At 36.4% G+C, this 26,352-nt stretch overlaps 1 protein-coding gene across 3 annotated transcripts in view; it reads left to right on the forward strand.

The window, feature by feature from the left end:
* Positions 1 to 26,352, forward strand: part of LOC113484284 (transcription initiation factor TFIID subunit 4-like) — a 148,929-nt gene that overhangs the window by 84,528 nt on the left and 38,049 nt on the right. For all 3 annotated transcript variants that reach the window (XM_026856570.1, XM_026856569.1, XM_026856571.1), the window contains one exon: positions 17,772 to 17,894. In XM_026856570.1, the coding sequence (XP_026712371.1) occupies positions 17,772 to 17,894 (123 nt within the window). The remainder of the gene's footprint in view (positions 1 to 17,771; positions 17,895 to 26,352) is intronic.

Raw genomic sequence — 26,352 nt, forward strand, 5'->3', positions numbered from 1 at the left:
GAGAAAGATTATTAGCGTCCTATCAATGTGTTGTGCTACCTCATGAAGACCTATGTACATGGGGTGTTGATAAGCACAGATAAATGAGGTTGCATACCTTGGAGAACGGCGGCTAATGCAAAACAAAATGGGGCAATTGAGGACGACCAGAGAAAACTGGAAAGCAGGCCCTCTAATCAGCCATTGTTCATTGTTTAGCTGATGTCTGGGTCTAGGAAAGGTATTTGAAAGATAGCAGCCTTCAAATTAACACAGCAGCAGCAGCATTTCCTTTAGAGTTTGTGTGACAGCTGTATTTGTAGTGACGCAATCTGATATTTGAGACATTAGCAGCTATGTATGCAAATGAAATACAGTAATTGTCTTACCTTGCTACCAAAACGTTCCCATGTGACGCTCAGAGAATTTGGGGACATAAACTCGTAAGAGTTGTATACATTTGTAGAAGTTGGCTTTTCTTTTTGGGATTCTTACTTGTTTTCTCACCTTTCCCAACAAAATTTTAAGTAACTGTGTACTCTAATTTTCCAATACAACTAGTGAGGAAGACTCGAGCCTCATTTTCAAATTAGAGTTGAGCTCTGTTGTGAAATATATTTGGTTTGTGTTTGAATACTTTCATTAGGTAGAGCAGAACTTGTAACAAGTATTCCTCTTCTGGATTTCATTTTTTTTAAAAGCTGAGGAGGAGACAGGGAAGGAGAAATCCATCCCTTTTGTTTACAGCATCTTCCAGAACGCATACACACTGATGGAGTCCTGCCTAAAAAAAGATTGTCGTAACAGGTAGTCTCTCATGATAAAGCAACAGGACTACTTAAATATAAATATGATTTTCCAGAATATAGGTTTAGAATGGTATAAGCTTTTTGTAAAGAATTTCTGAAGCTGACTTCGCCTTTCTAAATCTCACCAAGATACTCCGACAGGAGCTTGCTCTTGTAAAATGAATTCTGTGGTGGTGATATGTGACTTTTCCACCACAGGAAAGTAACAGTAGTAGACTTTTCATGGCTTCAGATCCCCTGCAGTTTTCCTTCCCTGTCTGTAGGAGTAACCAGTGCTACTGCTTTTGGATTTTGAGGCACTGATAAACAAGTGGAGGGTGTCAGCTCCCTTTTTCTAATCACTTTTGGCTGCCCAGACAACAGAACTTGGTGAAGAGATTAAGGGAACTGTTTTCTTCCAGTTTTGCGGTGTGAGATTTTTGGTAAGGATGGTTTGGCTTTGTCTCTCCTGAGTACCTGACAATTGCATCCAGAGGTTCCAGGAGAGGCAGTGGGGAATCTGTGCAATGGTACTTCCTTTTCCAAAATTTTCCAGAGTTTTAAAATTCTTTTTATATATCTATATTTTCCAAAATTTTCCAAAGTTTAAAAATTCTTTTTATATATCTAAATATAGAGAGGTATAGATATATGTATCTGATAAATTGGTGCAAGGAAGATGTCAGCACTGAATCTCCGGTTCTCCTTCTGCCTCAGTGGTTATTTTGTCTGAATATGGGTCTTCCTCAGGTAGAAACAACCTCGTGCTTAATTTGTCACTCTGACAGAGCTGGAAAAAAAGAAGAAAAAAAATATTTCATTTGGAGCAAGCCGTGAATGGGGAAGAAAATCATACATAACTGTTTTATCTGAACACTGTAACAGATTTACTTCCCTGCTGATCTAGCGAAATAATAGCGCTTTAGACTTTAGAATACGATTGCCTATTTAATAAGTAGAGGGCAGCAAATGTCAGCTGTGTCTGCTTGTCAGAAACTGAGGAGGTTGCTTGGACAACAATCTAAATTATTATTTAGATGTTTTGGTCCCTTAGTCAAGCCTGCTCTACTATATAGAAGCTTGCAAGGAGAGGTCAAGGTGTACTTAGGCTTCAGCCTGCAGGGCAAGTTTTCCCCCATCCTCTGTATGCACATTGGTTTCTTACTCCAAAATAAACCTGAATGAGAGCTTTAATTCTGCCGCTGAGCTAACATGTTTGTAAGCCCTGTTTGGCAGCCTCTGAGCGCCCGAGGCAGCACACAGCTGCCAGCTTTCATCTGCCCCCAGTTCCTCCGGGCGCTCCGCGTCACATGAGAGAACCTACGGGGATTGAGACGCACCTACTAAATCTTCTGTTCCCCTGCCCACTCCGTCTGGGTGCTGCGCACTGCACCGGCAGCTGGCCATCAGCAATCAGCTGCACACCTCCTGCGGACAGATCTTCCCTCGCGTCTTTGTGCAAGACCCACATACAAAGACCTGCCTGTGGTCCCCACATCCACGTCCCGGCTGTGGGCTGGAAGGGTGTTTGCATGCTCTGTCATCTTACAATGGCAGGACCGCGTTCGGAACGCATACATTTCGTAGAACATGCTGCATGTCATAAAATCTGTCATCTGTTTCTAGACTGTTAGTGGAAGATGAAAGAGTTCATGGGAGCAGAGTTAAAGTTGGAACCATAGTAGTAAAATTTTTTAAAGTAATTTAAAACTTCCTTGCCAGCACATTTTTGAGAGTTGAAATATGTTCATGCAATATTTTTGTGTATCTCCAAGTAATTTATAAAATATACAAGACATTAATCTTCACAGATCCCTTGCAGACTATTTTATTTAACAGATTGTAAAATGAGATACAAAGAAATAATCTGATTCTGTAAATCTGCTTTGTAAAAGTAGATTATAATTTTCCTACAAGGTTCATCAGCATCTCCTGTCTGTTTGTGCTGGGATGTGACAATTTATGTTTATGTACTTGTGTATGTATTTATTGTGGAGAATGTGAGCATTAGCTTTGTTGTCATTTTCAGGTAATTTATTGTGGTAGAGTTTTAAGGAGTTTTAATACAGTTGACAGTAGGGTAGAAAGTGTCACTTTTGACTTAGTAAATACTAAACATTTCTGTCTGGAGCTAGGTTATATACATACTCTTCTAAAATACAAGCCAGGTGGCTTAGTCAGTAACCTATAGAGGTCATGAAAGGTGTGTTAGCATCCATTTCATATTTTTAGTTTAGTCTTGTCATTAAAAAATACCTTTGTGTCAGCCTGTGAAAGTCTCCCAGTAGTTACATAATCTTAGTTAAATAATGAGATACTGCTCAACATACCCTGAAAAAGTATTTCCCCTTTAGTAATAATCATTTTTAAAATAAATAAAATGTACTCTTGCCATTCACATTGTAAACAGGATGATTGTTTTTCCCTCAAGTTTATGTTTGCTAAAAGTGGATATGATTATCTCAAACATGTAAACACTTGAAAGGCATTACTTCATTTTAAACATTATTAGGCAGTTGGGTAATGATTCGTAAGACTTTTGTTTTCCCTTACTGTTGAAAAATGTTGCTGAATGGGTGGGTATCTTCTGGTTTTCTCTGGAAATGGTCAGAAAGATGTTAATGTGATTTTCTGGATTGGGAAAGTATGTTATGTATTTGTGCTGACACGTGTCTGTACACTGAGGTGTTACAGCTTCCTTAAAACTGATATCTCGGTATCTGTAGGATTGAAGTGAAGCGAATTGAAAACAGTATGATGCAATTACAGTTCATAGGTTTATTGACTCTGCACAGCCATGCGAAAATCTAAATAAGCAATCTGAAGTACAGAGTAGGCTTCCTTACACTTCTGTGTCCTTTCCCTTCATAACTAGTAAATCTATTTATATTCAGAACACGCGTTTATACTCTTGAAGCAGAAATAACACCGTGTAGATTTCTGAAGATTTCTCTTAATCTTGTTTTTTGACATATTATCAGGTTTTTAAAGGGATTTTCACCCTATATGACCAAAAGCCATGTTCACATGTTAAGGTGCATGAAAATCTATTAATTTCTCAAAATGTAAGAATTAAAAAAAAGAAATTCTATCCTTGAAGAAGTGCTCTATCTGGCAAAGATGTCAGACAAGTCAAGTAAGCTTTAGGAAGGTGTCAAATATACAAACCAGGAAATTAGACTGGACATAAAAAACTGTACTTGGGCATTAATTGTGTACAGGAAGATAACAGAGAGGGAGAATGTTTACTTTACTAGAAACATAATAGACATGAGCTTGGTGAGGACAAAGTACATTTTTGTGAGAAGTGAGATAATTTTGTCTCTTCAAAAATCTGTGTTTAAATTCTGGAAAATTTATATATAAATTTTCGCAAGAAGCCCTTAGTCTTAAGGCAGCCCAGCACTTTGTGGGTCTAATGGACATCTGCTGCCTCTGGGGAAATGAGATAGGCTCCCTAGTATAGGGTACCTGTAGAATATATAGGGATATCTGCTGTGGCTTACTATGACAGGTAATAATTAAGGAGGCTATTGAATATACATTATTACTTCACTGTATATACTGCTGATTAATGAAGTAAAACACTTTCAGCTTCCTGTTTTGAGGAAGAATAAATTCAATATTCAACAAAATTGTTCTCTATTTTAATAATGCTCTGGCATTAGCAGTTACCAGTTTTTCCTTCTTCAGCAATATGTTCAGGGAATCCATTGTTTACTAGGGTGTATCAGAAAACATAAATACGGGATGACTTTTTTAGTCTGTAAGAATATAAATTGTTTGCATTTTTGAGCTATTTTGCCATTTTATTGATCTAGGTGACCACAAGGTAGAGTGTTACAGACCTCCAGTGTGCATGGAAAACATCTAAAGAACATCCAGCTACACTAGCTAATCCTAGAAATTTCTCTAATCTAGTCTCAGGTTGAAAACTTGTATCTTATTTTAGGGTGCAGAAGTCAAACAATGCTCTGGGTTGTACTAGAGATGTCATTTCTCTGACAAGAAAGGTAACTTGAGGTCATGAGAGGCTGGCATAGTTTTCTGAGAGCAGTTAATCCCAATTTTGTCAAGTAATTTACACAGAGGTAAAATACACTTCACTATTGAGCTAAACTTTTCTGTGTGTTGCGTGTAGTCATGGTGCTCAGTAGAAGGTGCAGGATTTCAGTAATATGTGATGGTGTTCTGCTCTAATTTTTTGATGTTTTGGGTATAGGGCAGTCACACATATTTAAATACTTTGTACATTGTTATGTTTTCTAAAATGCATATATTTCTTAAATTGGTCAAATGATGTTTCTGTGAACATTGCAATATATGATGATTTATGTGATCTGCTCAGCTATACAAAAGAAAAAATTCATAAATGTACGTTTCATAAATATCCTCAGGTAATTTTAACTGAGGTATTAAAAATAATTCCTGAGTCAAAAATGCTCATCTGTCCATGTGTCTATGTGTCGAGATTATTTCTGGAACATAGTGAAATTTGAAAAACAACTTGCCCAAATCTGATGGAGAAGGAAATGTCTGCCTTAGCAGGCATGCTAACATTTGGGAATGCTGAGAACATGTGGTAGACTATGTGGAAAAATGAGAATGATCTGACTGTTTTGTCTCGGGGAGTTTTATTTTTGCCCTGTTTGTCTCTTAGTGCATTTTTGCTCCTGTCACTTTTTAAATGCGTATTCCTCATATATAAAATATTAGAAATTGAAGTCTTCTCTGTCACCACTGTTGTAACTCTGGACTAACTCTGTTGACAACAGTAGCAGTATTCAAAACAAAGAGAATTTATCCCTCTGGTATTAATCTCAAATCAAAACATCTCCTGTGGACAATTATGATTTATTGTTATCAGCTGCATTTAACGTTTTTACTTAAATGCAAAATATTTTTATAATTATGTATATAAAATAATCAGTGTTTAAGTACACCATTTATTTGAAAATCAGCTCAAAATTTTGTGATTTTGCATTAATTTCTGGGTTTGTATATTTAGCATATATTTCCAATCTCCTCGTTTGATTTTATTTAAGATGCAAAGAAGAATGTAAAGCTTTTTAATGCACCAAATCTGTTTTCTCTTTGCAGTTGTTTCACATTTAATTACAGCTGTCTTTGATAATAAATTGTATGCCAGAGTTTGTAATATTTTTTATAAAGCGAAGTCCTTTGGTGAGTTGGTTACTGAAACAATAAGCATTTGTGACAGGTTGTTTGCTGAATACTTCCTCTGTGCATATGGCAGATCATAGTTCAGTTGTTAGCAGATTATCCATTGTGCCTTGATGTTAAAAGAGGATACTTTTCAGCCTGTGTTTAAAGCTGTTCTGCACTGTCCTGTGTTATGTTGAGTGGGATCTAAGTTAGGGGAAGTTCACATATAGTAAGAGGGGAAAAAAAAAAAATGAACACAGCAAATAGCTTATAATGATTTTAGCTTTCTGCTCATGATCACTGATAGTATTTATTGTGAATTTTCCCACTGAATTTAAAACTGCTTTGAAACAGTCAGCTCTATAATAGAACATAATTAAATACTCTTTGAATTTATAGCCAAAAAGCCCTCTTTAAAGACATGTGGAACCATTATTACTTAGGGGCCAGCATTTTAGTCCCATATTTTTAGAACTGGAGTAGTCAGAAAAGTGTGAGGGGGTTTTAGATATCAGTATTTTGAACATCAATTTTAGAACATAAGGAAATTTCACCCAATTAGAAGAGGAAAGTCAGAAATAGCTGTTTTCAAGATTGTGAGCAAGAGGAACCTGTAATGAGGGGATAATCTGTAGATTTCCTCACTTGTAATGTGCCAAGAAATAGAGAGCAAAGAATATAGTGGATTTTTTTTCTGTGAAAAAAATATATTCTGCTGTTGGTGATGCACATTTTAGACTTCTAATATTTTGAAGGCTTGTTAAGATCTTCAATTTTCAATAAATTGAAAATAAATTGACCCCTCGTGTTGTTTTGGGGAGGGGAAGAGTGTTTGGGGGGAAAAAAAGAAGGAAGAGTGAAAGATTAAAAATATTTTATTTGAAAAGATGGATGTGAGGAGGTACGTTTTAGATCATCTTATTTCCTTTTTAATGCAAATCTGATTCTTTGATTATTCACTTTTATTATTAATTTATTTATCCTTATACAAAAGTTAGAAATTATTGCATATTGGGTATGTAGGCATTTTTATAATGCAATAATAGTAGTGCAACTATTGCACTCATTTCATCTATTGGTGAAAAAGGATTTCAGGAAAAATAATTTTGAATAGAATTAATTAAGGAATTCTTAAAGTGCTAAGCTTAATGCAACTGCAGTTCTTTAAAGCAGAAAAACAAGAGAGAAAACAAATAATGCCCCTTAAGCAGATGCTTATTCATGTAGGATAACTACTCTTTGATTTTGGAGAGGTGGTGTGACTTGCGGTTGGAAACCTTGATTTATTGTGTCGTTATTTATATCTGCAATAAATGAGGAATAAGCATAAAACATGAAAAGGAAAATTAGGTATTATGCTAGTTCTCTTTTTGTATTTTATTTACATGAAATATGCATTTTTTTAATGGTGTGTTGCTGTGCCTTTTGTTGACCATATCTGTACGCCAGGTCTGTCTGCTTGTTTCCATTGGCTTGTCATGTTCACTAATTAGGGAACTGCTGCATGATTCACCTTGTTAATTAGAGGGACTTGCACACAAAGGCCCTTCGGGCAGTGCGAAAGAAGAGCCTAGCACTAGTGCCCTGAGAAAGCTACAGCCTGTGAAGTAATTCTTCTCATCTACCTTCTATTTTTTATTTAAAATGAATAAATCATTGAGATTTTCCTTGTGGAGTGAGAATGCAAGAATTCACATCTTTGTAAGATGTAAATTATATGTGATCAATAGAAGGGGATGACTACTGTATTGTACTTACAAGATTCCCTAATTTACTACTTGTCAGTGTATGAAAAATTGCTTGAAATATTTTGTCCTCACACTGTGGTATGTTGTTCCCTTGATCTGCAGAAGAAACGAGTGGTAGTGGTTTTGCTATAGTTAAATCTAAAATAGGAAAGATGTAGATTATTTAAATTTCAAGCTTGTTTTGCATCCCCAGTGGAACTTCCATTTTGCAAGTGAACCCCCAGTACTACCTACCCCCACAACTTTTAAGGGGGAGAAGAAGGTGGGCGTCTGGCTATTTTTGTTCCCGATACTGCTCTGCCTCAAATCTCACTTTTGAAGAGAGTAGCATACTTGCTATATTGTGTATTCTTAGTTGAATATAGTTTCAGAATAGATTAAAATTGTTTTTGTCATGTCACTTAGACTTGATCAAACCACAATCCAGACTGCAAAAAAGGATATTGCGTTAAAAGTGCACAACCAGTCTCTACACTGCACATTTCCCATCTGTTTATGACACTTCAGAAATTAACTTCAATGCCATTTGCTCTAACTATTTGATTAAAATTACTTATTACAGCCAAATGATTTTTAGTAGATTGCTACATTTGCCTCATTTCCTCAAATGAGCCTGGCAGTTTCAAGATGCAGATTTCCCATAAGAATGCTAGAGGACTGGTATCAAAATCTGGGCATTTTCTTTTGGAATTATCTAGTTACTAAAGCCTCTTAGCAGAATTTCTGATTAACTAGTATTTTAAATGCACTTAAAATTTCTGCTATTCAGAAATTTTGTGGTAATGGCATATAGGCAGAAAAATTTTGCCAAAAAATAGTAATATTTATTTTGAAAAAAATGGGGAAAATGTTTCAGGCTGACTTGAAATTTTATGATATGACATACTGTTGTTCTTCATTACACAAAGCTGAGATCTTCCTACATACTTCAGTCTTCCATTGACTCCGATGATATACTAACCAAAAACATACTTTCCCCATGTTTTTGGTACAGTTCTGGTGTATCAGTGTATGCCAGAGATGGAATAGAAAGAAAAGTAACAAAAGGCCATGCTGTGCTATTGAAACTGGTGATGCATGAAGAACATCGCATCAATAAAATTCTTGGTTCAAGTCTCATAGTACTCGTGCAAAGTTGTGTCCATGGAAAGTTTTCACTATCTAAGTAGCTGTTTTATTACTCTGACACAATGAAATATTCTTTAAAGGATGTTTTTAAAATTGTTTATTTCAGGGATACTTCACCATCTGAAAAATAAAGCAGTGGATTCATGTTCTAGTACGAGCTTTAACACTGTTACAGTGGGCAGCATAGCCTCTGGGAGTTACTGCATGCATTCCAGCTGCAAGCGTGGGGAGCTAATAGAAAGCTTGGTTGTGAGGTTCATCTGACCCTCATAATTTCCAGTGCATGATTTATTTTTTTTTTAAATAGTCTATTTCCTCTCTTCTCTTAGTTGAGTTAGCTCCTGTTATTCCAGTGTTTTTGTCAGACCTCCCTAACTAAAGCTGCTCTTTGTAATTCTAGTCCATAACTCTAGACATAACCATCATTCGTACAGGTTTTCGCTGAATTTTATATTCCCTAATCTTCATTAAAGCATCAGTTTCAGAGCCCTCATATTGTGTCTCACTTCAAGGAGAAAGGAGAACATCCTAGAAATCTTGGAAGGTTAGTAAAACCCCCACTTAGATTAACAAAGAGCCTGGGAAAACTAGTCTTTTTCACCAGTGTCCCAAGAGTGAGCATATTCCTCTGTCCTGTGCACGTGAATTCAGGAGCCTTTGAGTAAGGCATCAAGCTTTTTGACTGGTATTCTTACTAGTCATATTTATACTGTATGAGTATGTCTCACTTCCACTGAAGAACAGGTTGTGAAGATTTGTAATTGTCCATTGTTGCATTGCTCCATAATAAAATTAAGACTGATAACAAAAAATAAACTAACAGATCTTAGGGAAATTTTTTCATAACTTTTTTAGATCTTACTCCAAGTAACTTACTGGCATCTCAAAAAGTTGCCAGCCCTAGTAGTGCTGATCCTGGCAGTTGTCTGTGCCTCAGACCCTTTGCTCAAACGACTCGGCACATCTACCAAACTTCTACTGAACTTTTGCCTCAGCAAATCTACCGAACACCATTATGGGATCTAACGAGTTAGGGATGTGGCCAGCTTAGTATAGGAGAGTCTGGGACTGGAGCTACTGGAGATAAGTTGTTTGAGGAATAATATAACCAAAACAAGACAAAATGCACTGGAGCTCCAGTAACAGATTTTAAGGAATGAAGAAATGTAATAATTAAGGTAACTGGAAAGTCAAAAACCCCCGTTGTTGTAGAACTTTCAGAGGAATTTGGGGGATATCGTTCTAAATAAATAAATAAATAAAAATATTATACCTTGTATTGCTATAGATGGGAATATGTAGCTTAAGAGATGGTTGGACAGTTGCAGAAATAAATGGTTTTAAGTTAAACTAAAATAGTGCATTGTATCTGAAGAATCAAAAAGGCAACAAACCAAGAATATACAGAAATAACAAAAAGAAGTTCATAGGTACCCATAAAAAGCATTAGTTGATTAAAGGGACTAGTGGGATAAGAACTTCAAATTATTTGGGGAATAAAATAGTACTAGAGACAAAGTATACTGAAAAATTACAGGGCTTTTAAAAATCACTCTCAAAATTCTTAGTGCCTTTGACTTTTAATTGTAAGCTATGAGTAAGCTTTTTAGGAGACTTCCAAGAAAATTAAACCTAGGAGTATGAATATATATATATGAATCAGTTCAGACAGTATGTGGTCTTGAGTAGTAAGGAGATAAAATTGTAGTTTTAGTGATAATTATTTTTAAAATCACATTTAACTAGGTAATGTACATGACTGGAGAAAGTTACACTTAAGGCTTTTTTTTCAGGGAAAAATAAAAATGAAAGGCAGGATGCACCTGGCATTTTCTGTATCAGAAGTTTGACATACATTGTGTTGAAAGGAATAAGGGAAATGTTAATGGAAAATTTGAGTAAATTTCTAAAACATAATGAAATTAGATGTAATAAACACAAATGTCTTCTGTAGGAAAGACACTTAGTCAAAAGTACCCCAGTTAAGGTTCCAGGACTGTATTCAGATGCTCGTTATTTTGAGAAATATTCATCTTGGGGGCTGAAATGTTCCCGGCTTAGTCTTTGCCCAGGGTGATTTATTTCAAACACTATGCCATAATTGTTGACTGTTGTTAAAAGTGTGTGGGAAAGGAGGAAAAAAAAAAAAAAAGAAAAAAGAAAAACCCAACACACATCCCTTTTTCAGTAAAGTAAAATCTTGATCTGTTTCAAATATATGTGCAGCCACTGCAAGTGATAACTGGAGCTTTTACTGAGTTGCGGGAGAACACTTGCGGAGAAGTAGCATCCAGCTTTATACTGAAGGAAATTAGGTATAATTGGGCAGAGCTGTGGATGTTTTACAATTCACAGAATGTGTTCAGTGTATGATTTGCTATTACACATGTAAAACTGCTCTGGCATTGCATTATTGCAGTGACACTTCTAAACTTTAGCTACTTTGGAGCAGTTTCTCATGAGCCCGCATGCTATTGCTGTGGGAGTTCTGCTGACCTTTAGAGACTTCGGTAATACAAAAAAGAGGCAGGAGCATAGCATGGGCATTCTGAAGACATTATCTGTTTTTCAAGACGCTCTCTGAAGTTCACTGATGTACTGATCCTTCTTGATCATTGTCCTGGACTTGTTGCGGTTACTGCCAGCATTTTTAATGAGTTTCATTTTTTTAATTGCACCTTCTATTGTGGACATCTTAGGACATGTGTAATGTTTCCACATTTCAGGCTCTCCTCAGAAAAGAAGATGTTTTTCCACAGGGTGTAATCACTGTCTGAGACTGATAGATACATGTTGCAGAACCATCAATTAAGACAAGCTTTGCACAGCATATGACCCTGTTATCAGGAATTAAACCATCCGTCGCAAACAGAATTAGGAGGGATCTCCACTGATGCCTATTGGCTAGAAATCAATGTTTAAATCATTGTTTATATGATCTTGCTTTCATCAAACATTTCTGCCATTTAGCGTTCTCGGTTGCCAATTTCCTGTTCGGTGTTCATTCCTGGCTGTCTTCATTCTTGATTGCAGTTTACTCTCTGTCAATATTGATAGTTTCTGTAGTGCTGTTAGCCTCTTCTCTTTTCTTCTTAGGTGGTATTTCTGAACTGTGTTGGGAATTGCAAGTAGCCAAAATCTAGGTCTTTGTGGGCTGAGTTCCTGTGACTACAGAAACTTACTCTCACAACTCAGCTTCTATTCCTTTATCAAATCCTATATTGACAGTATTTAAACATACTTGACTACTTCCTCAAGCTCTTTATTATTCTTTGTCTTCACAATCATCTCTGTATCTCTCTGTCACCGGGTTATTTTCCTTCCAGGCCAAACCCATCCAATTTCTGCCTGTAGGTAGAGAAACGCTTCCTTGAGCTTTCTCTCTCATGTGTTGCCACTCCCTCTTCTCCCTCCTATTTTAGAAGATATTTATATGTAGACTTGAATTGTTAAGCGTTCCAGTCATCTTTACTTTCTGATCATACTGAAGGAAATTTCTCTTAGTGCAGCTTAGCAGCTACAGCTCAGGCCCATATTTCATCTACATCTCTGCTTTAAAAAAAACTAATTTCAGTTTGCTTAGGTTTTGCCCTCCATTTGGACCACATTTCGCCTTCTTTCCAAGATTCCTTTTGCTTATGGTTTTGAACAACTCCTGTCCTTCTGATGAGTACTGCAGTGCCTAATTTGTTGTTTGACATTGCATTTTCCTGTGGATTTAGGTGAGCAAGCGAGATGCACTGGGATGTTTGCATAGCTTATGTTAACAGACTTTTGTGCTCACTGAAGAGGAAGAATCCTCTCTTGACAGTCCAGGTTACAGCCACTGATAGGCCATTTAGTTTTATGCGTTGGAGAAGGTGTTTGACTTGAGATCTGTAGGTGTTCACACCAAGTATTCAGCATTTGTTTTACAGTTGTCTTTCCAGACCAAATTCATACCTTCAAGAAATCTTGAATTTATTCCTTTAGCCATCACTTCCTTGAATTTATTCTTGGTTTAGTTGATCTTGTAAAAATGTGGAAAACAGTCTTCACTCTTCTCTGTGGTTATTGTACTACTAGTTAGAGTAATGGATGGGGGATTTAGTTCTTAGAGAAATCTTGAAAATGAAACCATATTCATTTGTGAAACAAGTGGTTTTTTCCATTTGTGTGGACTGCCACAACTACTGGTGGAAGAAGAAATCCAAGAAGAAAAAAAAATCACTGAACATGTATTCACACCATATATTTATTTGTTAGTATCAGTGACTGTTCTCACAATGACTTGTAGTTAGAAAAGGCTTGAAGTGGAAAAGACTTAGAGTAAATGCTTAGTTTCTGTTGCATAATTATTTACAAAGCATGCCATGAGTAAGTGCATTCTTGGTTTTTGGAAGTTATTAAATCTAGATTTTAAGATCTAATGTTGATACTTCAGATAGACATATGGCTGTCTTCCTTGTGGCATATGGCTCATGGCACTTCTTTCTGAAATACCTAAATGTATCATAACAAATAATGATCTAAGGAAAACTAGAATTTTAGAACCTCTGTTGTTAGCTTTACTTTATTAAAGTAGTAGTGTTCTTTCAGTAATTTTAATGTTATGCCACCATCACAAAGAAGAAAATTTCATTACGTGAAATAATATTTGTGCTTAATTCTTACACTGTACTTTTCATCAAAGGGATCTCTATGTTAAAGTTGTCATTAAGTAATTAAATACCTCTCAGTGATAAAATGGCATGCTAAAAATAAATTGGGATCAGATAAGGAGCAAGGAACAGCATCTCATTTATATGCTTTTTTCTTGTATAATATATAGGAATATTTGTGGGTTAGATAAATATTTTGACTTTCAAAAAAGTTAATTGTTATTGATTAGGGTGATTAAAAATGAAATTTTAATATGCTGTTGATAAATATATCCCTATTAATATTGCTGAAGGCAACTTAAAGAATGATATTGCATCAGCAGTCCAGGATGAAAATGAGAATGTGAATGAATGCAGCTATCAAATGGTTGCATCTTCGTGGTTGATGCAGTGAGTTAGATTAATTTCTGCTAAATCATGTTAATTAACAGGAAATTTATTTATTAGGATGTATAGATATTAACAGGTGCTTCATTTGTTTAAATGTCCAGAAATTAACTGGCTTAATTAGAAGATAAGCTATTCTGTAATAACAGGCTGCTTTGTTACTTTAAAATATAATTGATCAGGTAAAGTCAGAAGCTTATGTAGCTTTAGTTTCACAGGTACTTTTAAGAGTAATTTCAGAACATTTCTTTCATGTTATTCTTAGCGCTGAGAATTCAGAGGGTGATTCCTTTGGAACTATATATGCAAAACTGGTTACAAAGTCATTTCCACTTGTAGAGAATACAGTTTCAGAGTATTCTGGGGAGAAGAGTCTCCTGTGGTCAGGGTTGTGCATTTGGCGTCTGATGGTACAAGAAGTATGTCTTAAAAGTAATCGCTAACACTAAAGCAGAGTAATTAAATCTGTGTTGATTACACAACTCCCACAAAGCTGTGTGGCTGTTCCTAAGCTTCTTGCAAGATCAGGTTTATGATTATTAAAAATAGCTCATATCTCCATGGCATTAATTTTGAAAAGCTCTCGTTGAATCAAATGTTAGCAGACATGTTGCATGTGTAAATATCTTTATGAAAGATATAGTGTCCCCTTCTTTTGAAATGAAGCCAAGATACTGCCTTTTTTTTTTTTTTTCCTAAACAAAGATTACAGTTGGGGATAACATTTTTGATGAAGAGTCAGATGATAAGTAATAAAGACACTGGTACAGATAATCTGATGTAGGGTATGAAAAAACAAAAGTATGTGATTTGGAGATGGAAAGAAGAGAATGTTGGAATGGGGATATGAAGAAGCCAGCAGTGGTGGTTGGTCTGCTTCAGGATGTTAAATAACATCTAGGAATCTTGTTAAGTGTCTTGCTAGTAAGTATCCATAAACTACAAAGGAGTTTTATTATAAGCAAATTGATAGTTAATAGTGAGTGTGCAAAGATGTTCCCTTAAGCCAGCTGGAGTACGCTAACCACTGCAAGATAAAGGACTCTGTTGGTAATCTGTATCAGGATCATAGTTCTTCTGATTGTTTTTAAATGTAATTTTATGATCCTCTGCCTTTGGATGAGCTTTGGAAAAAAAAATCACCAGTAATAATTAATTTTTAAAAGAATTATGAGAGTTTGTATAATACAGTATCTGTCAAGTATTTCAGCACTTCAGCCCTTATTTTATAAAACATCAGGATACTGTGATCTTACTGCTGATGCATCTGTGTTTGATGTATTTGATGTTTTTTGACCAACATTCATCAAGGTTTACATAAGAAGGTTGTTCTTCTCTAGTGTAGCATACCAAGGTGTGTACTGTAAAACCAATATCAAAAACTGTATTGTGTTTTTGTCGGGAGTTTTTGTACCTGGCAGCATATTCCTTATTTGTATTAAAGTAGTGTCTATTAGTCCCACTGGGGCTGGATTATAAGTAAGGCACGGACTGGAGGAGGATCCACATCTGGAGAGTTTACAGCCTAAATAGACAGACTATGCGAAGCAGAGTGAGAGGCACAGGGAAGTGAAAGGAAAGGTCTTGCTGGTGTTCACCCAGTGTCAGTAGGACAGAGCCCAGCTCCTTTGGCTTCATCTGCTGAGCCAGGTTTCCTGTCATGTGCTAAATTAGAGGTTGTCGAAAATCTTGTGCATTTGTTTGGACAGTCAGTGCTAGGCTAACATATTTGTCAAAAATTAGCCTGTGATATCAAGAACTATTTTGCCTTTCTCACTGAATAAAAAAGAAAGGGCAAAGAACCTGAGGAATAAATGAGTGCGAACCCTTCTGTAGACTCTTGAAGCTATTCCATACTTTCTTGGTAAAACAGCACCAGACACTTTGCAGTTTTGAAGTGAGGGCAGGATTTGTCCCACTGTGGATTACTCCAGTGCAAAATTTCTTATTCTGTGAAGCCACCCACTTTACAACTTTGTCTGAGATCACTCTAAGCCAGTTGGCCCTTGCTTAAATATTCATCAGACTTCTGATAATTGTGATAACCCTTATAGGCTGGCAAGCATGGCAAATTAGCAAAGAGATGATTGATCTTTTTTTATACGCAGTTTTATCTTCAACCTTTCCTAGATATATGTTATACTATAGTAATAATTTCTTCTCTAAGGTATTTGCCAGTATCTGGATTTGCACATCTATTTACAGTTGCCTTGAAGCCTCATAATTACAATACAGCTGAAATGTCCATTTTCTTTCCCTGACTACAAATAGGGATCAATCGAATTTTAAATGACTGCTTACGGGCTAGCTTCCGATCATGACCTTTGTAAATGATTAGAGCTCACCACTGTTGCTATCTACCTTGAAAGGGTAAGCGGGCAGGTCTGTCTAACTGGCATTTAATCTGGAAGAGAGCCAAAGATATTTGAGCTAAAAACCTAATATGAGTTGGCAAAGAGAAGTATGTATAGACCTTTGCACTATTATTTAGATATTTTTCCACATTTCTTTTTTGTATTGAGGAAATTCTTTTAGCCTGTTGATGAGACGTGGATTTGTAGATAATGTTATGTTGAAGTTATGATAATCGCTGAAGTTGCGAAATACATAGCATAAAAATGTTAAAAATGGGCTTTCAAACTAAATGTACCGAATCTGCTTTTTCTGACATACGTGGAAATGCGTTGCATTGCTAAATGAATAAACCTGAAAAATGCACTAAATAGCGTGCATTAAGCAGACCTGCTTTTTGTAGGCAGAAGTGAATGGAGAAAAGATACCATACATTGGTACTTTTTTGTTTAACCCTCCTTTCCTTTTAACATTGGCCAAGATAGTTCAGGCCCCACTTGTATATGCAGCTCACACGTAAGTAATGGCTGAGACACTTCTATCTACACTTGTCAGTTGAGTTTTATTTTAATGAAGAATTCTGCATCATGCAATGTTTTTATTACCACTACCGAATTTCTTGAGGGTAGTGGTCTGTGCATTTCTGTTGAAGTGGGAACTAGTATGACATCGATAGGATTAGAGAACAAATACCTCCCCTGGATTTATGGAAGGATTTTACGATCCCAAAGTTTTGAAATTAATAAGAATGATTACTAAGAGCTATGAATGCTTTTATCTGATTAAAATAATATGCTGCATTACCTGATCAATTATTCTTGTCTAGTATTGATAGTTGGAATATTTATTGAAGTACTATTGTTCATGGGAATACATCTTCTATCATTTAATCTCTAAAAGGATTGTACAGTTTATAATGAATATGCAGTCTTACCTCTTCATCATGTGGTGGCCAGAGTATTTTGTCTTACTTTCTGTAGCATGGTACATTGTTACATAATGCAGCTGGCAGGTTGCTTTCTTATCCTCAGACCAGTCAAATGTGTTGGTTACCTAAATCATAATCCCCGAAGGAAGTTATAAATTCAGTTTGTAGGGTTTTTGTGTCAGCATTAACTTCTGCTAACATTTACATAGAAGTGTTTTATTAATTTATATATGGGGTTTTTTTTAAGCAAATATCAAATATATTTGAATTTCAAAGTAAATCTGAGATGAAAGAAAATGTTTATTTTTTGAGTATTTGAATTGGTATTTACACTCTTCATGTCAATCTTAAACTGGAGATGTGTACTTAGTACTTAACTGGCAAAGGCAATCTTCAAGGATAAGGATGGAGTTTTCAAAAACAGTTGAGTTATTTGGAAGCAGAAATCTGTGGAAAGTCAGGAGAACTTCTGTATCTTCATTATTACTCTACTGCAAGGCTGCATGCTTGAGTTGCTAAAATGGTATTTCTAGGAACAGCAAAGTACTGTTAGGGATTGCTCATGTGTGACTTCCACCTCATGCTTGCAGGTCTGAGAATAACTCTTTGAAATGACAACAGAATAAAAACTGAACAGGGTTTCTCTCTCTGACAGATGCAGCAACAAGAACTTGCACAAATGAGGCAGAGGGATGCCAATCTAACTGCACTGGCAGCTATCGGTCCCCGGAAGAAACGGAAGCTTGATTCTCCTGGACTGCTTACCATAGGAGGAGAGGTATATGTCTATATACAATAAGATAAGTTATTATTTCAAAACCTGGTAGGAATAACTAGAGATGCTACATGCCAGTATTCTCAGTGAACTGTGTAACTTGGAAAAGGTGATGCAAGTTAGAAGGACTGTGAGTCCAGTTTATCTTGCCACAGTTAAAATGACATCTGCTCTTAGCTGTATTTTCAAGTGCTAAATTTCAACAGATAATGAAATAATATTTTTTTAAAATAAGTTAAATGTGAAGTGTAAGTCTCTCCCTTAAACTGTTCACTGCCTTTATACTGTTTTTCTCCTCCACATAATCCAAAGGTAAACAGAAAAAAGAACAGGGCGTGGAGAACTACCCACAAAAACATAGCTGTAGTCTTGCCTCCAGTTCGGACCGAGAGCTTGTAGTAATACCGGTAGCGTGCTTTTGTGACAAATATGTGTCAAAATATTTTACAGAATGGCTGATTGACCCCCACAGCTGCAAAGATAAGTTTGTAGTGATAAATTTTATGTAATTTGAATAAGAATACCGTGCTCTAGAAGTAGAATCAGACTTGTTACATGATTCTCCTGTTCTCTTAGAAGGAGAGGTAACTATAGTACACAATGGAATGCAAAATCGTCAAAAGCGTGATCATATTAACTGATGTGGGGAACTAGGGTAACACGTTTGTATTACCTTGGATAACTCTAAGAGTCCTGAGTTGTTCAGTACAGGTACGGTTGGGCTGCTTTTGTTCCTGTTAAATATGCCTACACAATAGGAGTCAAAGTAATTCTCCCTATTATATGTCTGTTCTGAGGAAAATGCAAACATTTTGTTTTGAATAACTGACTAACAGTTTTGGCTCAGACATTTGACTGTCTAAATGCCAGGCATTTCCAAAGGCCTTTTTGTTTCCCATTTTGGATAGCTTTTATCTGAGTTCTCTTTCTTTTCATGTGCTAAGATTAGTGCTAAGGAATTAGCTGAGCTAGGAATAGAAGTGGACCTTGTTTATTTTCTGAAGTTGACTGATGACTTCAGATATTTATATAGGAAGTGCTCCTGTTTTCTGGTCAAATTAGTTTCAGACTGAGGGAGCTTCCTGAGTTTGGTGTTGTCCTGTTGCATTCCCTTACCTTCAGTCTCCCTCATTGTCTTACGTTCTGTAAAGAATTCTGTTCTCTATACACACCTGTAAGAAATTCTGCAGCAACAGGCCAAAAGAAGCTTTCATTAGAAGCTCAACAACTGGATAGTGATAGCTTTGGCTTTCATACAAGATTAATTTAAACATAATTTGAACCTTCTAAGAGTACATGCATCCCTTCAGATTTTAACAGATGTATGTTCCCTGCTTGTCTTCCCGTGACAAACGGAATATTTTCTCCTAAGTACCAGAGTTTAATTTTTATTGACTATTGCCCCTTTTTAAAAAAAGGATCCTTTTTTAAACTTTTATAGTTGAATGAACCAAAATGAGGTCACCTTCGGTGAAACATTTTATTGAGCGCTGTATATCTGTATGGGTTATGGTGAACAGGTTCCCTCTCTCTCCAGAAGCTCCTTACTCTCCTGGTACAGTGCTTCAAGGAAAGATAAAGGCCTGTAACAAACTCCGAAGGCTTCTGGAGATTTTTGCTTCCTTTTGTTGCTCCCCTAGCCCAGATTTTGCTGAACTTCTGTGTTACTCAATTTACAAATAATCCTTGAAGTTTTTGCCGATACATGGATTTTCTTGAGTCATTAATTGTGTGGTTCTTCTGCCAGTTCAAACTGAATTACTCCCATCCCTCTCCTTGTGGCTTCTAGCCACTCACATTAATGCCTGCCTGCAAGCTGATTTCAAGGACTTGGGTTCTGTATCTGGATTATTCAATGTCTTTTCTGGGGATAGGATCTAAAGTGCTGTAGAAACTTGTCTCATGCAGGTTGGCTGCTAGAAACTCCATCGTTCTGTTATTTTTCTGAGCTACTTATTAGGGCTGCTATGAATGTAGGACAATGAGGGCTCCTCAGAAATGTTTCACTCTAAAAAAGGGTACTGGAAATTTGTTTGTCTAAGACTATCTGATTTCTCTTTGGTTTTCTGGAGGTTATAAACATAGAAAACTAATAAGACTATGTCCTCTCTTACAGACATCCCTTAGCCCAGTTTCACCTTCAGATGTCTGACTTCCACTGTGGTCTATGACCCTCTGATTTCTCTGAGCAATTTTTAAGCTTCTTAAATCCTTGTTACTGATAATCTCTGTTTGCAAGGTCTGCCTTGGCAAGAGCTCTCTTGGCCTGCCCTTTTTTTGTCAAAACATCCAGTTTTTGTCATTAAAGTTGCTGTTCCACATTAATATTTTTTTTACCTGTATGTCTGCTTCTGTTGCAGCTAGGACACTGCACATTTGCTGATCCAAAGAGATATCAGTTACAGATCATCCACCCCTGCATGTTATGTTTTTTCCTCTTCTGAGCTAATTCTTGTTTGATATTTTACTTAGCTGCATTGGTTGTTTTTTTCAAGGATAAGTGTTGGATTTCAGACCAACTTCTTGGTTCAACAGAAATACTAGCTCACAATTTCTCTTTAGAAATTGGATCTTTTTAATAATACCCTTTTGATCTGAGCAGGAGGTCAATTTAGGAAGTAGTGATGGAGAAGTAGTTGATGGAAAAGCTTAGTGTTTCTGTGACAAGTACTGTTTGTTGTATACAGAGAAACAGCTCTTATACAGCCTTTATAAATGTGAAAAAACTTGGGCTCATAATTGCAAATATTTTTCCACCAGCACTTTGTTCAAGAGTGTTTTCTTTAAACTTGTTTTCTGTCTCACATTTCCAGGACTCATTTTGGACTTCTTTGCTTCTTTTCAGGCCATAGCTAAATAGAGTTTTCTTCGGATGGCAGGATTACCTTAAATTAACAAGGCCAGGCCCATAATTTGGGTCTTCCGTACTAGTATGACTGGGTTTTTGATTACTTCTACTTGGGGAGTTGGAAAATTAGCAGTTTTGGAGTGAGGTTATTTTTACATCATATATGTTCTTTGATTCACTTCTCCACGCAGGCATATGAAAAATTCCTTTCCAAAAAATGGGGAAAAAAGATTTTATAGAAAAATGGATGAGCAGGGGCTAGACGCTTCAAATAACGCTACCACCAATGTGTAACTAGTTTCAGACTGTGTAATCACAGTCGCCTGAGCTAATCTGACTGTGATCTCTATCCCAGTCCCTAGTAATGTGCATTCCTGCCGCTTCCCTTTCATTGGCTCTGGCTCTTGTTGTACCCTGTGCTAACCCGTTTCCATTTGATAAATTGGCAGAAAACTAACCTAACAACAATAAAAAGTGAATAGTTTCTGCTTAGCTTGCTGAAGTAGTTTGGCCTAGAGCCCAGTGAGCACTGGGAAAGGAACTTAGAACAAGGCAGAGACAGCAAACTTGAGATCACCTGCTCTTCATTCACTTTCTTTTTAGTACCTTTCTTGTCTTCTTGTATTTTAGATAATCTGCTGGAAACACAGCTTCCTCTGCAGCAGCCAACAGCTCATCAGTAATTCAGCCTGCTTATTATTATAATGCGGTTTAGATCAAGAGTGAAAGAGAAAGGGTAAAAAGAAATGAGATACCTTTGGAAGAATTCAGCTTCTCTGCCTTGCAGACTTGAAAATATTGCATTTGCAGAATTTGATAGTTTTTAAAATTTATTTAATGATGCTAGACAAAATTATTGGAATATATCTTTAAATGTTACTGCTTTGTCAAATTTAATGCATGATTATCAAGTTAAGCATCTAACAATCCTGTACCATGTTATGCATTTAGCAGCAATACTGCCTAATTCTTATTTGCTGTGTGGGTCCTGTTAATGCTTGTGTTGGTACACAGCAGTGCACGGCAAAGGTAGGGCACTAAATGACATAGGAGAGGGAAGACAACAACCACTTCAGCTCTTTAGTCAGTATCTTTAGTTATGTCAGATTAAAAATAATAAATTTGAAGTTGCTTTTGTTTACCTTACAGATTTTGAATCTATTCAGTTGACTTTTTCAGTCTTTTTTTTTTCTTGAATTGTAAGGGTCTTAAGAATTAGGATTAAAAATTGGTTTTATGAATATTTTCATGTAATTGTAAGAGTTAAAGCTTTAAGAAAAGCATTAATCATCCCAACACTAGGTTTACAAGTTAAATATTTGAGTAGTGCTAAGGTGGCATGAATGCAAAATTGGCATATTTCAGAATCCATTGTTTTTGACTAAGGAATTAAAGTGTAGAGGTTAAATGCAAGTATTTTTCCATATTGAATAATAATAATAAAAAAATCATCTGGATTTTCATCAAGACCTATGGCTAGTATCTCAAAATACATAAATATAGAGTATATGTTTGAAATATCTGAGGGTATAGTTTGTTTAAATATCAAGTGAAAGCCCTCTCCTGGTACTTGCTGGCACAGATGTTTTTTGAATACTGAGCTTCCAAAGGCAGCTTCAGGGCTAGTTCAGTGAATCACCGCTTATTGAAGACAGTCATTTTAGGGATAAGAAAAAACCCTCTTTTTCACATAGTGGAAGAGCAGTCATCTTAAGAATATTCAGCAAACTATCCCAAACACTGTATTCCAAAACTTGCAAGACCATATGTTGGGCCAGCAGTCAAGGGAGATCTGATTACTTTGTGTCTTTTCTCATCCAGTATATTACAACCATTATATTAATCAAGAAAGATAATGTCGTTGAAGACCTGGAAAATCCAAAACCAACTACAGTGATGTTTTGTGTAGAGAAAAGCTAATTACTAAAGTAATAGTGAAATGTATTTTGGGTACAACGCACCACATTTTTTAAATTAAATTCAACTTTCAGATGGTATAATTTGAGCATTTTAAAGCTGTTTCGATGTTAAGGTTTTGTATAAAGCGCGATTAAGATTCTGGTTTGAGACTTGGAAATCTTTGTTATACCAGAGACTTCCAAATGCAGACATAGAAAACTTACTTAATATTCCTCTTTATCAGATCTTTATACTACTAGTAGTTCCTTATTTCTAAGCGGAAATGTAAGGATGAATTCTTGATTATTTGAGAGGCACTTGGGTACTGTGACATAGTTGGAAAAAAGTACTTTTGACTGCAGTCACTTTTTAGTTATCCAGCACTGAATGTGATTAATTTGTTTGCACACATTACATCTGGCATTCTCACTTCATGCTTGGATTATCCATAGACATTTCGGCAACCCCTGCAATTATTCCTCAAATCCGTAGTCATTATTTTAACAATATTAAGAAGAATTCAGGATACTAGGTAATTTTATCTTTGGAAGGGGTCGGACACAATAGAAAAGCATGACAGAGCTGTCTTTTGGAAAACCTGGCCTTGTTTCCTTCCTTTCTTGCCCTTTTAAACAAAAATAGATGTATAGTGTGTCTTGCAGAAGTCTTTGTTACAGAATCGTTGTGCATTGGGTTCTCTCCAAAGTGTCTACTCAACAAATATCATGCAGATTTAGAAGTTCATGAATCAGCCAACATAACTGTGAGGCATAACTGCTTCTGACAGATCTGAAAGAATTAGAACCAATCTTTTATTTTGGGGAAAAACACCAGCCAGTGGGATTACCATGCTCTGAGCAAATCTTTAGGCTATTCCTTCACCTTTCTGGAACTAAAGTAATTTTATGGCATCCACTTTCAAAGATCCTTGGAATGACTTGTTCTACAACTCAAGTCTCAGCTTGGTCTTCATACTATATAGTTGGCTCTTGATAATTTTTTTTTTTTTTTAAAAAGTGGTCAAGATATGTTTAGAAAGCACTGGAATCTAAAGATTCGTTACACTTGTTAAACTTGAGTTATATGAAAGCAGATACAATAGACCAGAACACCTTTTACAAGTGTTTATGGTCCAAGAAGTTAAAGCTTGCTTTTTGAGCTTTTAAACCTGTAGTCTAACAGCAGAACAGGAGGAATTTTTATGATTTATTGTATCATTGCCTTTTCAAGCACTCTTTGCTCCATGTATCACTGACATGGTAAAATGCAGCGGTTATCTCAGACTTGTTTTGGTATAGGATGTCACTCCTGCTGACAGTTACGACTTCATTTGAGGTATCCCAAAACTATCAGTTAAATATAGGGGTTTGAATTTTTAAGGAGGTAGAAGAAAGTTAAAGAGTTTGTCCTTGTAATTTTTTAATAGAATTACATGCATGCTACTTTATGAATCTTTGAAAATCTTAAGTTTAGCTTCAGCTTCTCTGTCTTGTTTTACCTCCTATTTTCAGAAGTCAAATATATATTAAAATAATTCACAAGGCATATGTTAATGTCTGTTTGAAAATCAGTCTTTTGAAAGACTATATGGATGTTCTCCTAATTAATAGTTGCACCCGCTTTTCTTATTCTTAAATAAATGATATTTCAATTTAAAAAGAAATTGCCCCAATGATGAATTTCCATTTTTAAAAAATTAATTTCAAACTGTGTTTTAGCCCATGATGAACACGTTCTGGCTTTTTAGAATTCTGGTTTTATTTTGTGAAACAAGATTTTTAAACATGACAACGCATTTTACAGACTTAGTTGTAAGAAGTAGGAAGGCATTAAAGATGATGGATAATGCTGTGTTTATGGTGATGATTAATAATTTTAATTTGGAGTGAATGTTAGAAATGAATTTCTGAGCCTTTTACAAGCAGGCAGGAATCATAGAATCATAGAACGGTTTGGGTTGGAAGGGTCCTTAAAGACCATCCAGCTCCACCCCCCTGCCCTGGACAGGGACACCTTCCACTAGCCCAGGTTGCCCAAAGCCCCGTCCAGCCTGGCCTTGAACCCTGCCAGGGAGGGGGCAGCCACAGCTGCTCTGGGAAACCTCTGCCAGGGCCTCACCGCCCTCACAGGGGAGAATTTCTTCCTTAGATCTCATCTGCATTTGCCTTCTTTCGTTGAAAACCCTTACCCCTCATCCTATCCCTACACTCCCTGACAAAGAGTCCCTCCCCATCCCCATCCGGTCCCAGCACTGACCCCTGAGGAACACCACGTGTCACTGCTCTCCACTTGGACATCCAGCTGTTGACCACTCTGTGAGTGTGTCTGTCCTGCCAATTTCTTTACACACCAATGGGGATCCATCTATCAAATCGATGTCTCTCCAATTTAGAGAGAAGTTGTCGTGCGGGACAGTGTCAGACGCTTTGCACAAGTCCAGGGAGATGATATCGGTTGCTCTTCCCTTATCCACCAATGCTGTAACCCTGTCAGAGAAGGCCACCAAATTCATCAGGCACAGTTTGCACTTAGTGAAGCCACGTTGGCTGTCACCAATCACCTCCTTATTTCCCATGTGCCCTGGTGTAGTTTCCTGGGCCATCCGCTCCATGATCTTGCCAGGCACAAAGGCAAGACTGAGCGGCCTGTAGTTCCCTGAGTCTTCTTTTTTTCCATTTTTAAAATGAATACAGACAGTGAGTCAGGAGGCAGCGGAACAATTTCGCATGGATCTCAGTTGACAGGAGGAAAAAGCCAGGCAGCAATGCAAGAAAACAGAAAGTGGCTCTGTGCCAACAAAAACATTCTTTTTTACTAGTAGAACAGGTTTGCATACTGTATGTATTCCTTTGATCTATGTAACACAAAATATTCTGACAGAGGTTCAGTGATATTAATCATTTTTCCTTATTGGCCAAGACAAATTTGATTTTTACTTTATTTGGAGATGGAAATGGTAGTTGATCCCATCTGACTGCATGGTGTTGATCTAGCACACAGAAGGAGACCATCAGAGCATTTCTTTCTCTGCTTTTCAAAGGTTTCTTACTGGAGTCTTAAATAGTGTTTTATTGGGTTTTTTAAATTAAATTCATCTTCCATGGTTAAAAAATAAAAATTATTGCATTTTAAAAAAATAATAATTTTATCAGTGTGGTAATATTAAAGACAATCTTTTTATTTATGGATACTTTAGAGTGTGTGCGGCTTATTAGCGTGGAAAATGAGAACTTGGCTAAACAACTTTTGAGTAGTTAATAGTTCATCTATTATTTGTCAATCCCTGTAGACATCTGCTGCTGTTACTGTGAAACAGTATTGTTTTACTTCTTGAAAAAGGCAGCTACCTTGAGGATTTGTGGGGACAGAGGGTATGTGAGCTTGCTTTTCAGTTTTTGTTTGGGAGTTGGTTTTGGGTTGGGTTTTTCTGTGTTTTCAATTGTCCTCTCCATTTGTCTTCCTGATTTTCAGACACTGAAGGATTAAATACGTTTTGCAGTCCCTGTTTTTCTGACACTTACAATTTCAGAATTTTTCTTTCTTCTGGCTAAATAAAACTGATAAGACTAAGAAAAAAAAAACTCTGAAAGGGTCTTGCTAAGGGTTTGTCAAAATTGACTTCAGTCTTTCCATTGACTTCAGAAGGTAAGGCCCAAGGTACTATGACATTTTTAGATGTCAGTGAAAATAACTTTTAAGACCTGACCAGAAAAT

This window comes from Athene cunicularia, assembly GCF_003259725.1.
Source record: "Athene cunicularia isolate RWA chromosome 11 unlocalized genomic scaffold, athCun1 chr11_part1, whole genome shotgun sequence".
Lineage (NCBI taxonomy): Eukaryota > Metazoa > Chordata > Aves > Strigiformes > Strigidae > Athene > Athene cunicularia.